The sequence below is a fragment of the Oryctolagus cuniculus genome, chromosome X (assembly GCF_051225735.1).
Source record: "Oryctolagus cuniculus isolate XC-2025 breed Fujian yellow rabbit chromosome X, ASM5122573v1, whole genome shotgun sequence".
NCBI classification, from domain to species: Eukaryota; Metazoa; Chordata; class Mammalia; order Lagomorpha; family Leporidae; genus Oryctolagus; species Oryctolagus cuniculus.
In genome coordinates, this window is record NC_142888.1 from 4,758,827 (window position 1) to 4,769,979 (window position 11,153).

Genomic DNA, 11,153 nt, shown 5'->3' on the forward strand with positions numbered 1-11,153 from the left:
TTCCTCATTCTCTCAAGTAACCCAGCCTGCCCTTTTTAGCACTTTCCAGCCCTGTCTTCCCCTCTCACAACTCCCCTTTATGATTTTTTTCAGTCCAAAACTCCAATTCCACTCCACCAACACTTGTCTCTTCAGTGTGGCAAAACTTCAGAGCCTCTCATGAAATGAGAATGGAAGAATTCAAGCTGAAGAATGAACTCTGAGGTGGGCATTTGCCCTAGCAATCGACACACCCACATCCCATATGGATGCCCAACCCTGACTCCAGATTGCAGCTTCCTGCTGAAGTGGGCCCTAGGAAGTAGCATGTTCCCAGATCCCAGCTTTAGCCTGGCCTGGCCTGGCCCCAGCTGTTGTGAGCATTTAGGGAGTGCCAGCAGACAGGAGCACACTCTCACTCCTGTCTCTCAAATATTTGTCTTTAAGAATTCACTCTAAGGCAGTGGTTCTGAACCTGGGGTGGCTCTGACCCTCACTCCAAGTGGGCATGCATTTGGCATTGTCTGGAGACCTTTTTGGCTGTTACATTTGGGGAGGGTGTTACTGGCCGTCCGGTGGGGAGAAGCCAGTACAATGCACAGGGCAGCTACACAAAGAGTCATTAGGCCTCAACTGTCAATAGCGCTGAGGTTGAAACCCTGCCTCAAGGAAAAGGAGACACTTGTCTGTGGCTCCAGCACAGTCACTGCTGCACAACTGAGCTCAGGGGCCACCTGCCTTCTGGGGTTTTCCACAGACCCTTCAGCCAGGTCTAACTGCTCCTCCTGCTCTGGGTTCAGACTCTTAGCTTATCCCTCATTGCAGGGATCCTATGGCATCGTTGTCATTGTTTGCATCCTGTGTCTTCCCCAGCAGACTGCAGAGGTCTGATTGTCCAAACCAGCCTCATGTTGGAACCACTTGGGCAACATTAAGTAGCGCTGACGCCTGGGTCTCAGCTCCCAAACAATGATTTCATTTCTACAGAGTGTGCCTGTGCCTCTGGATTTTGAAAGTTCCCATGGTGATTTTGGTACTTGGCCAGGGATGAGGACGACAAGTCTAGGCTTGCTTTTCCACCTCGGAGTTGAGTCTGCCCCTATTTGAATCCTAAGACCCAGTACGTAGTAGGTGCTCAACACATTCTGGGTGACTTTCCCTGAACTCAACTCTATTTCTAGTCTAGTAATCAAGATTAATGACTTACAAATATGCTAAGTAGCATTCCAAACTTTGAGAATAAAGAACTGTCTCCTATCACTATGGCTGTTTCTGCCCATCTAAACATGATAATCCTCCCAGGTCATTGATACCTTCTGCTTTTCATTTCCCATATGCGATATAACTTTGAAAAGGTAGGAAAGTGTGATTTTCATCAGCAGGTAACAGAATTGGCATAAAGGACACGAGCCACATCCCTGGACTCTATCCTCACTCTAGACTCGGTGTGCCCCGACGATGCTGGACATCCACCAGTTGGAATGGTGTTCCTCTCTGCCTAGATGTCACTGAATCATCGGAAGCAAACAAATGCTAATTGGAAACAGGACCTGTCGGAAGGGATTTTTAAAAAAAAAAAAAAAAAACTAGGGAAGTTTTAACTTCGTAGTGTCGTCACAGTCACTAGGTTTAGTTCATAAATTAACAGCCTCATCTGTGAGGGAGTAGCAAGGCTGAGTGTAGGTGAATTTCGTATCTGATGCTAGGCTTCCCTGGCACAAAGGCAAGGACAGGAAGGATCTGTGACCAGGGACAGTTGAGTAAGACTGCCTCCTGGCCCCCGCCAGCCTGCTGTGACCTCCTGTCTTCCTGAGGGGCAGCTCTATGGCACGCATTTCTCTTGTCTCTGCTCATTCTTGCTCTTTCATAACAAAGATCTCGGACTTTGAATCGCCAGTGCTTCATGAAAGCATGCATAACAAGTGGCACACACGGAGTCTGACTGTGGACTCGTCTTCCCACCAGGCTGGATGTGAAGCCAGATGAAAACCCAAATCCCAGTTCAAATGAAGCGGTTATAGACTCTGAGCACCACAGTGAACAAACTGAGGGGACATTAGCTGATGACAGGTGACTATTGTTTACCAAAAACTCAAAAGCCAATCAGCTCTACAACACGGAGCTCGCTCGCTCTCTCTGTCCTATTTTTGGTTTCCAAAAGCAGACATGGCTCAACGACTACCTATCGTTGATGTCTGAAGTGTTAAATCAAACAGCAGGTTACTCACTTCAATTCACTTAGAGACAGCATTCCATTTAAGGTTCCATTAGCTCTATCTTGATTCTGTTAGAAGCATAAAATCATTAAGAATACAACAAACATCATTGGTGTGTCTTTTCTCACTTTTTACTCTCCGATAAGAAGTTGCTCTTTGGTTTTGGTAGCCACTGAAAGAATTACACCCCCAAAGACTGGATCTTAACTACACGGAATATTGTCTGTCAGTCAATTAAATTGCAGTTACATAGATAAGGGAAAGGGGAGGAAAAGTGGTTCTCAAAAGTTGATCCATAATGACTGAGCAAGTTTTCATTAAAAAATATTCTGAGTCAGCAGCTCTGATGTGCTAACTGCTATCTGTCTTCATTTCCAGGCTTCTCGGAACACTATTATAAAGATCCTTGCATGAAAGGTCCCAGATTGAAGTAACAAAGGGAAACTGGACAGTAGCCATCGCTGCCTCCTAGCACCCAACAGGTGGCAGGTGGTCAGGAAGTATTCACAGGCTGAACAAGCCATGTTTGGCTGGGAGCCTCTGATTGAGTCTGGGTTACAGGAAGACCGAGAGCCCTGTATCTGTGCCCACCATATGGTGAGCCTGCGCAGAGTCGGGCGATTCTGACCTTCGATATGTATAGTTCTGGTTGCTAAGAGTTTCTCATAGCTCTTCAAATTTTAACTGGCGATGAAAATGCATCACATTAACACTCTTACTCAGGAGTAGCAAACCTAGTAAAAACTAGGATATAATTAACAACAAAATTCCCTGATTATTTATGATTCCAAGCCCTTACCACAAAGCTGGGGGACTCCAAGATATGTTTTATTTCAGTTTGGTCATAAAAATAAGCGTGCCAAATGTTATAAGTAATTTGAACCTTAAATAAATCTTTTTAAAGAATAAATCTTGAAATACACATGAATTTGCCTTTTAAGACTGCAATAAGAAAAATGTTTAAAACCTACCTGGGTATTGTTGCTTTCTTCATCATACTGAAATGTTATTTCACCTCGAAAAAATGCTGAAAAGAAGTTTCCAAAAAGAAATTTGAGATTTGTACCCTGACAGCTCAAAGATTAATATAACATGTGAAAAGATGATCAAATTGCTTTGCAAACATTTCCTTGGATTCTTTGTTTTTATTTATATTTACTTCTTAATGATTAAGTTATTCAATAATTTTTGGAAAATATGAAGCATAAGTTTTATGTGGGGATTCAGAAAGACAAAGTTTGTTCCCTTATCAACAGGACTTTGTTTCCCTTAAAACTGCTAAGGAACTGTGGCTCTCACATGAATTTTTTAAAAAGGTCATTTAAGATGTTCTAGTTGCAGGTACACAGATAAAGGAGGGAAGGAAAAAGTGTTCTTGGCAGTTAATCAGCTTATGGAAGTCTATCTATTTTTTGCCAGTTTTTCTTTTTTGTATGTTGATTTCGCTTTTGAATACAGCTACCAATTGCAATATTTTTCCTAGCAACAGAGTTGATAACTTAAAGGGGGTGGCAGGGCAAATTCTTTATTCATCTGAACAACTCAATGCAGCTTTCATTCTAGAAACTGCAGAAAATTCTCTTAAAATGCTCACTTTGGGAAATACTGAACTCAATGCCGTTGAACCTGTATGTACATGGTGTGCTCCTAGGGGCTTTGTCTGGAAACAAATACAATAGAGACTACTAAACAGAAGAATGTGTCGGGAACTTCCTAAATCTGTAATGGCAAAAACGGGTCTGTTGAACAATGGGGTAAGGACGGCATATCAACTTGAGCAGGATTCAGCCTGAGTTGTGGTGTTTTTTTTTTTTTTTTTTTTTTTTTTTTGACAGAGCTAGACAGAGAAGTCTTCCTTCCATTGGTTCATCCCCCAAATGGCCACTATGGCCGGTGCGCTGCACCGATCCGAAGCCAGGAGCCAGGTGCTTCCTTCTGGTCTCCCATGCGGGTGCAGGGCCCAAGCACTTGGGCCATCCTCCACTGCACTCCCTGGCCACAGCAGAGAGCTGGCCTGGAAGAGGAGCAACCGAGACTAGAACCCGGTGCCCATACGGGATGCCGGTGCCACAGGTGGAGGATTAGCCAAGTGAGCCACGGCGCTGGCCCCAATACTTGAGATTTTGCAGGCCGAATGGTCTCTGTTGCAGATACTGACAGAAGCCACAGTCAATGCGTAAATGAATGGGCATGGCTGTGTTACAAAAACAGGCGGCATGCCATATTTGGACTATGGGCAGCAGTGTGCCAACCTCCGAGCTAGAGAGTTGAAGGCCTCCTCATCTCCTCTTTTCCCAAATCCCAAAATACAACAGACTCCCGTAGCAGAGCACCCAGTGGTCCATTTCCACTTGAAAATGGTTAACAAAGTTGCCAGAACGATTAACATGACCTATCTCTCAACAACTTTTCCACTGAGAATGGCAACTTTTGTGTATTGATACTGAAATTTCAATTAACACAGAACATAATTATTAAAAGTAAACATGTGATATCAGCATGGAATTAGCCATTAAAATCTTGGCTTTTCAAAAGCTTATTTAGTGTGTGTGTGTGTATCGGTGTGCCAACACCCACAATTCCATTCTCTCATCCTCCTTGAGTACATACTGAGTTTCACAAATGTCCTGGGAGCACAGTGGTACTGCAGCAACCAGGAAGTCGCCACTTACTGACCCTCAGCTTAATTCTTCCTGGTCAACCCCCAGTTTCTTCACCAGCCTCCACTTCCCTTAATGAACCCAGACTGGAACCTGGAAGGAGTGAAAGTTTCTAGTTTCTGGCAGGATATGGTGGGATTTCTGGTGCCAAAAGAGTTGGTTCCCTGATGAGGTTGTTTTCACCAGACACTAAAACAAATGGTCAATTCAGTCACTTAATTGCGGAAAACATTACTGCAGCAAGCCTCTTGGCACCCGTTATTCAGGATGACCAGTTTTTTTTCCCCCTACACGTTTAATTTTCAAACAGTTATCAAACATCACCTAGACACAACACTGAACTAGACGTTAGTCACCAAGACGGAGGAAGCTCAAAAATAATGATATTATGGGGTGGTCCATAAAGAGAAGGAAGGGGGAGAGAAGAGTTATACAACGCACGAAAATGAAATGGATCCAAGAGGTTTTTTTCTTTTAATCAAAACCAGCTAATACCTTCCTCTCTGTCTACATGGAAAGCTCGCGTGAGCAAATCTCACATTTACACAATAGAAAGCGTTTAGGGAACATTGTTTTCCTATTTTCTAATTTATCCAACTTAACTAATTTTACTTGAAATTGTCACCTATGTGTGTTCCTACAAATTATTGTTAAAAGGAACAGAAAAAAATTATAAACATTCCAATAATGATTGTTTACCATTTTGTGACTTTTGCATCATAAAATACCATGTTGCCTTCCTCTTCTCTCTTCCTGCCAGTTCTTCCCTGCCACACCGTATTTTTCTGTTTTTCACATTTGCTTTCACTGGCTTTAACAAGGAAAGGAGCCCACAGAGCCAAATCAATGTGAGAAAAGTGTTTGTTTCATTCCTCTGGCCCACAGAAAAGAAAATATCCTTATTTCAAAAATAGAATGTTCTCAGGAGATTTCCATCTCAATTTTTAAAAATAGTTTAAGTCTTAGTTAGTAATGGCAAAATGAATACACTATAGACACTCCTGGAATTGGCATCCATTTAAACTAGGTGTATGTGAGGTTTCCTCTTTCCAGCAGGCCAACTGGTTTTATTCTTAGCAAAAGAGAACATCTGGTTTCAAAGCTGTTATACTTAAGGTCCTATGGAAACACTTGAGGGATTTACATAGAAGTGACCTTTCAATAATCAGTAATTTCATTATGTTCACAAGTAAACTAAAGGTATGCATTGTGTATTCAAAAAGTGAAAAGTATCTGTTGTAGAGCTTCATGTATTTTTTCTTTTTAAGATTTATTTTATTTATTTGAAAGAGTTACAGAGACAAGTAGAGCTAGAGAGAGAGGTCTTCCATCTGCTGGTTCACTCCCCAGATGACCACAATGGCCAGAGCTGAGCTGATCCGAAACCAGGAGTGAGGAGCTTCCTCCAGGTCTCTCACATGGGTGCAGGGGCCCAAGGACTTGGGCCATCCTCCACTGCTTTCCCAGGCCACAGCAAAGAGCTGGATTGGAAGTGGAGCAGCCGGGACTTGAACCGGCGCCCGTATGGGATGCTGGCACTGCAGGCTGGGGCCTTAACCAGCTGAGCCACAGTATCTTACATTAAGGAAGTTAATCCATCCTCTTGCTAGACAATGGGAAGAAAATTTGCATATCTAAAATTTGTTTTTGGTTTCATTAGGGACTCTGAGTAGCTAGGTGTTATGAAAAGAGCAAGAGAGAGTTGCACATCACACCACATCAGGAGAAAAGCCATTTTTGCTATGGAGCTGATTTTATCAGGTAGTGCGTAACGGGCACAAGAACTAACCTGAGTCATTGCAGATGGAGGACAAATTGCAGATATTTTTCTGAGGTTTGATTCCTGCAAAGAAAACACAACCCAGCCGGTTAAGCATGTGAACATTTGCACTTACAGATTACATTGTCAAGAAAATTCACGAATTTAGGTATCAAATATGGACCAAAAATATTAATAAGCTGGATATATTGGCTGGATGAAGTCCACATGACCAAATGAATGAGTTTTCATTTCTTAGTTGGTCAGCTATGGAATTTCTCTACTACTTCCTAGTATGTCAGTGTCTGACCCCTAACTCCTCTGTCAAATTTCTTTAACCCCTTCCAAATTAGCCCATCTCCTGTCCAGAATAAACATGGCACCATGACCACAAATCAAATAGAGATTTGAAGTGGAATGGCCTTTAGCCCACAGAGCCTCCTTCCTCTCCATGGACTCCCCTACCCAGAACACCCTAATGTTGGTCCCAGCCCTTTAGGCAAATGTATATAGGAAATATCGTTAATGTCATGATATCATCTCATGGGCAAACACTAGAAAACTGAAAGTATCTTTGCTGAGCACCTAACATATTCTCTAGGCTTTAGGGAGTTCCAGATACAGACCTTGCCCTCTAGGAGCTTACAATCCAGTGGGTGATGCTGGCCAGTAAATAAGACGTTTTAGTGAGGGCACAATGGAGTGATGGCCAGGACACAGACATACAAAAGAGGCAGGGGTGAGTGGAAGCTGAAATGAAGCCGCATTAGAACAAAGACCTTCATGCACACTAACCTGAGAAACACTTTCTCCTTTGGCGACAGGAGAAGTGTACCCCACCTTTGATGTAAAAAACGCTCAAGGTTCATTTCTGTAAGAATCTTTCCTTCATTAATCACATCTTTTTGGTGAAGCATGAGAGATGCATAGTAAACAGGAGGAGCAGATGCTGATAATGTACTTAGCAAGGGGAAAACGGTTTCCACTAAGGGATATTTGAGTCTCCTTGTTAGGCCTTGTTTGGTCAGGATTATGTATGCAATGCCCAATCGCTAGCTTATTTCCATTGTACATTAGGAGTCCTTAGTTTGCTCACTAAGCTTTTCATTCTATCATCTGTCATCTTTCTCTAAATTGTTGCTGTACCTCCACCTTTAGTAATGAGTGTCTTTTTGCTGTTCATTAATAGAATTTTCTATTTCTGGGGCTCTTATCTTCAATCTCTCCCAAGTACATGACCATTGATCATTCCTGAAGAAATGATCATGAGGAAGAAAGCTTTGTTTGTCAAGGGTCAGATAATATCTTAGGCTTTTGTATATCCATTTGGTCTGTGCCGCAACTATTCAATTCTGCTATTCTATGTAGCAAAAAGTAGCCATAGAAAATATGCAAACAAATGGGCATGACAACATTCCAATAAAACTATTTATAAAAATAGGCAGTGAACTAGATCTGGTCCATTGGCAACAGTTTGCCAGCCCTTGCTTTAAGTCCAAAGCCGTTGTTAAGCATGTCTTGTGTGCCTCACCTTGCATCAGGTACTCAAAAGTACGTCCGCTCTTTGATTTAAAGAGCTGAGGTTGACCTCTCCTATCTCCCATGCCCCTTCATGTCAGAAATGCTCATATAATCAATTGTCTTTATTTGCATGCACGTTCATGTTATCTGTTTGCTTCGTCTCCTCTTTAGACTAGAAGATTCTTGAGGATGGGCACTGTGCCTGCTTATTAGATAGTCCCCAAACACCTAATTCAACTTCAGGGACCCCGTGTATAAACATCTATTCGTCAAGCAGATTTCATTCTTACAAAGTAGGAAAAAAGATAAATCATTAACACCAGCCATTTCTTTAATTTTATTTAGTCATAAAAAGCTCAATATTGATAATAAGTCATACCTGAGGCATTGAAGGTTTTTACTATAGTGATTTTAGTTTTTTCTGTAAAGAAGCAATTTAAATATTAGAGCAGAACTGTTGCTTGTTTTTAAAAAACAATTTGCCATGAGTATCACTTTAGTGAAGTGCTACGAAAATCATACTGTTGACACCTTTAAGACGCTATTGGTCCTCTCAACAGAATGAACAGGAATCGCATACATGGATCATGTAGCATTGCCATGAGGGAATCTGGGAGCTGGATTCCCACGTCTACCCAGTGAGATCACACTTATCACATTCCACGGATGTGTAATTCTATTTAAGTTTCCATGCACTACTGCTAGACCAATGAATGAGAAATTTACATGTCATAAATGTGGAATTAAGTTGCTATAAGAACTTAAAGGTGCGGGTTGTAAATTGCAAGTGATTCAGAGTAAAAACTAATATGAAACAGTATACATGAGATCTAAAATATTACTAGTATGCAATCAAGTGTCCCGCTATTTTAAGAGTTAATACAATGTTATTCCCATCATATTGACACACAAAACTATTCTCAGAACAGTCGAGGCCATCTAACTATGGTTGCAAAACCCATAGCAGGACCAGGACTGTTCAAACTCAAGGACTCACAGGCAAATATTAACATGCTTGGAAGGAAGACACTCTGGAAATAACCTGCCAACACACATGGGGACAGAGGCCATGGTTCCTTCCCCAGATAATGGAGAATAGGTTCAGAAATCCATGCTGTGAGGGTGGCCAATTAGAAAAGACTGTGTTCAGGACACAAATTTGCAAAGATGGGCAAATTCTGAAGAAAAGGGCAAGCTCTTAGACTCACTTGAATGCTGACATTACCCTGGCAGTTTCAGAAACTTCACTTGTGTGTGCCATGTTACTGATGAGTTTGTTTCAATATGTGACCCATGGACAACGACTGGTGGCAATTATAGAGGCTGATAGCATTTTGCTTTATGATAAATGATCCCGTCAATATATTATTTTGTTTGCTCTGATATTTTCTTTCTAGGGCAACCAAAACACAACTGTGGAATGAACTTTTGGTTTTAGTAACCGAAGTGCTTTCAAGGGAAAATGTTTAACCTCACTAATAATCAAGAATGAAAAGTAAAACCTAAGGAACTGAGAGAAAGAGTTAACGATATATGACAGTCTCAGCAAAGGTCTGGTGACAGTCATTCTCATCTGCTGGCAGGAATGTTGCTAGGTACAACCCTTCTAGAAGGTAATTGGGCAGTAGCTATCAAGGGTCTTAAAGTAGTCATACTGCTGACCCATTTTGTCCAATCCTTGGAATGTAGCCTATGGAAATCAAGGATGAGTGCAAAGATGTTGGCACCAGGATGCTCATTGCAACAACTTTTATTAAAAATAAACGGATTTAATGTTCAACATATGGTACACAATGGGATATTAAATCATGAATAGAAAGGGATATTGGAAAATACTTACAATTTAATATTATGTCAAAGGGTAAGATGAAGAAGACCTATGTAAACTGATCATTTTGCAAAGGACATTCAGAGTATTTGCATATAAAATACATCTATGTGATACTAGATGGAAATATACTGAATGGTTAACAGTAGTCCTAGGAGAGTAACATTGAAGATGACTTCTATTCTCTTTGTGTTTCTCTATATTCTCCATTATTATAAACTAATAGGTATCACTAGTCAAATCAGAAAAATAATAGATGCTATCAGAAAAATAATAGATGCTATTTTAAGTGGAGTGTTATGGCTGTAACAGTTTAAAGTTTAGGGGTGTGGTGACCAGAGAATCATAGGTCAATGTCAACATTAGAGGGGTGTAATAAATCAATAGGTGAAGGCACAGGAGAGAGTGGGCAAGGAGACAAAAGAAAGCTCTTTACTAACCCAATGGACCACACAAGTGAGAAACTCAAGAAGCCATAGAACACAAGCCTATGACTTCAAAAATAACTTGACATTACCTGTTTTGTTTAATGTAGATAATACACTTGATGTGGCATCTGCAATAAAATTCAAAAGTTAGCATAACTACTGGCATGGTTAATAAACATGCATCTTCCCAACTCCTTAAACGTTTTGGTTCTTTCTAGATCTAGGAGAAAATTTTGCAAAAGCCATCTGAAAAGGTAGTTGAATATAATGTTCAAGAACTCCAAATTTAAGCTTGAACTATTTAAAATTGCTTTATAGGAGTGTGCACTAGTAAGAAGCATCCCTAGGGCTACATATTAAAGTAATTGCTGCCCATCCCCTCTTCACTCCCCATTCTCCAATCCCCAGAGACAAAAGTCCTCTCATATAAAATGTTTCCTGAAAGCAAGTTGTGCGTCTAATGTACAGCAACACACCTATAGTGATTGACTTTAAGTAAACTCATCTACGCTGTTTAAAATGTTCCTCTTCCCTTCTGTTGTGATCAAAGTCCCACAGGGATGTGATAGTTCCAGCATCACTACTAACTTTCATATATAGCCCTGTGGGTGCTTGCATTTCTCACACTGGCATGCTCTTATACAGCAATTTTAAATAATTCTAGTTGAAATCTGAAGTTCTTTAAACATTGCATTCAACTATTGGGAAAATCTCATTTGGATCCTGCTTGACTTATAATCAAACTTTACTTTAACTGGTATT

At 41.0% G+C, this 11,153-nt stretch overlaps 1 protein-coding gene across 21 annotated transcripts in view; it reads right to left on the reverse strand.

Annotated features, from left to right (window-relative positions):
• Nucleotides 1-11,153, reverse strand: part of ADGRG2 (adhesion G protein-coupled receptor G2) — a 102,170-nt gene that overhangs the window by 25,825 nt on the left and 65,192 nt on the right. For 13 of the 21 annotated variants that reach the window (XM_089324149.1, XM_089324144.1, XM_089324143.1 and 10 more), the window contains 5 exons: nucleotides 10,481-10,519; nucleotides 8,515-8,556; nucleotides 6,645-6,698; nucleotides 3,167-3,222; nucleotides 2,208-2,263 (listed from right to left, as the gene is read on the reverse strand). In XM_089324149.1, the coding sequence (XP_089180275.1) occupies nucleotides 2,208-2,263; nucleotides 3,167-3,222; nucleotides 6,645-6,698; nucleotides 8,515-8,556; nucleotides 10,481-10,519 (247 nt within the window). The remainder of the gene's footprint in view (nucleotides 1-2,207; nucleotides 2,264-3,166; nucleotides 3,223-6,644; nucleotides 6,699-8,514; nucleotides 8,557-10,480; nucleotides 10,520-11,153) is intronic. The other 8 variants (XM_089324148.1, XM_017349818.4, XM_051826976.3 and 5 more) reach the window with 1 other exon arrangement.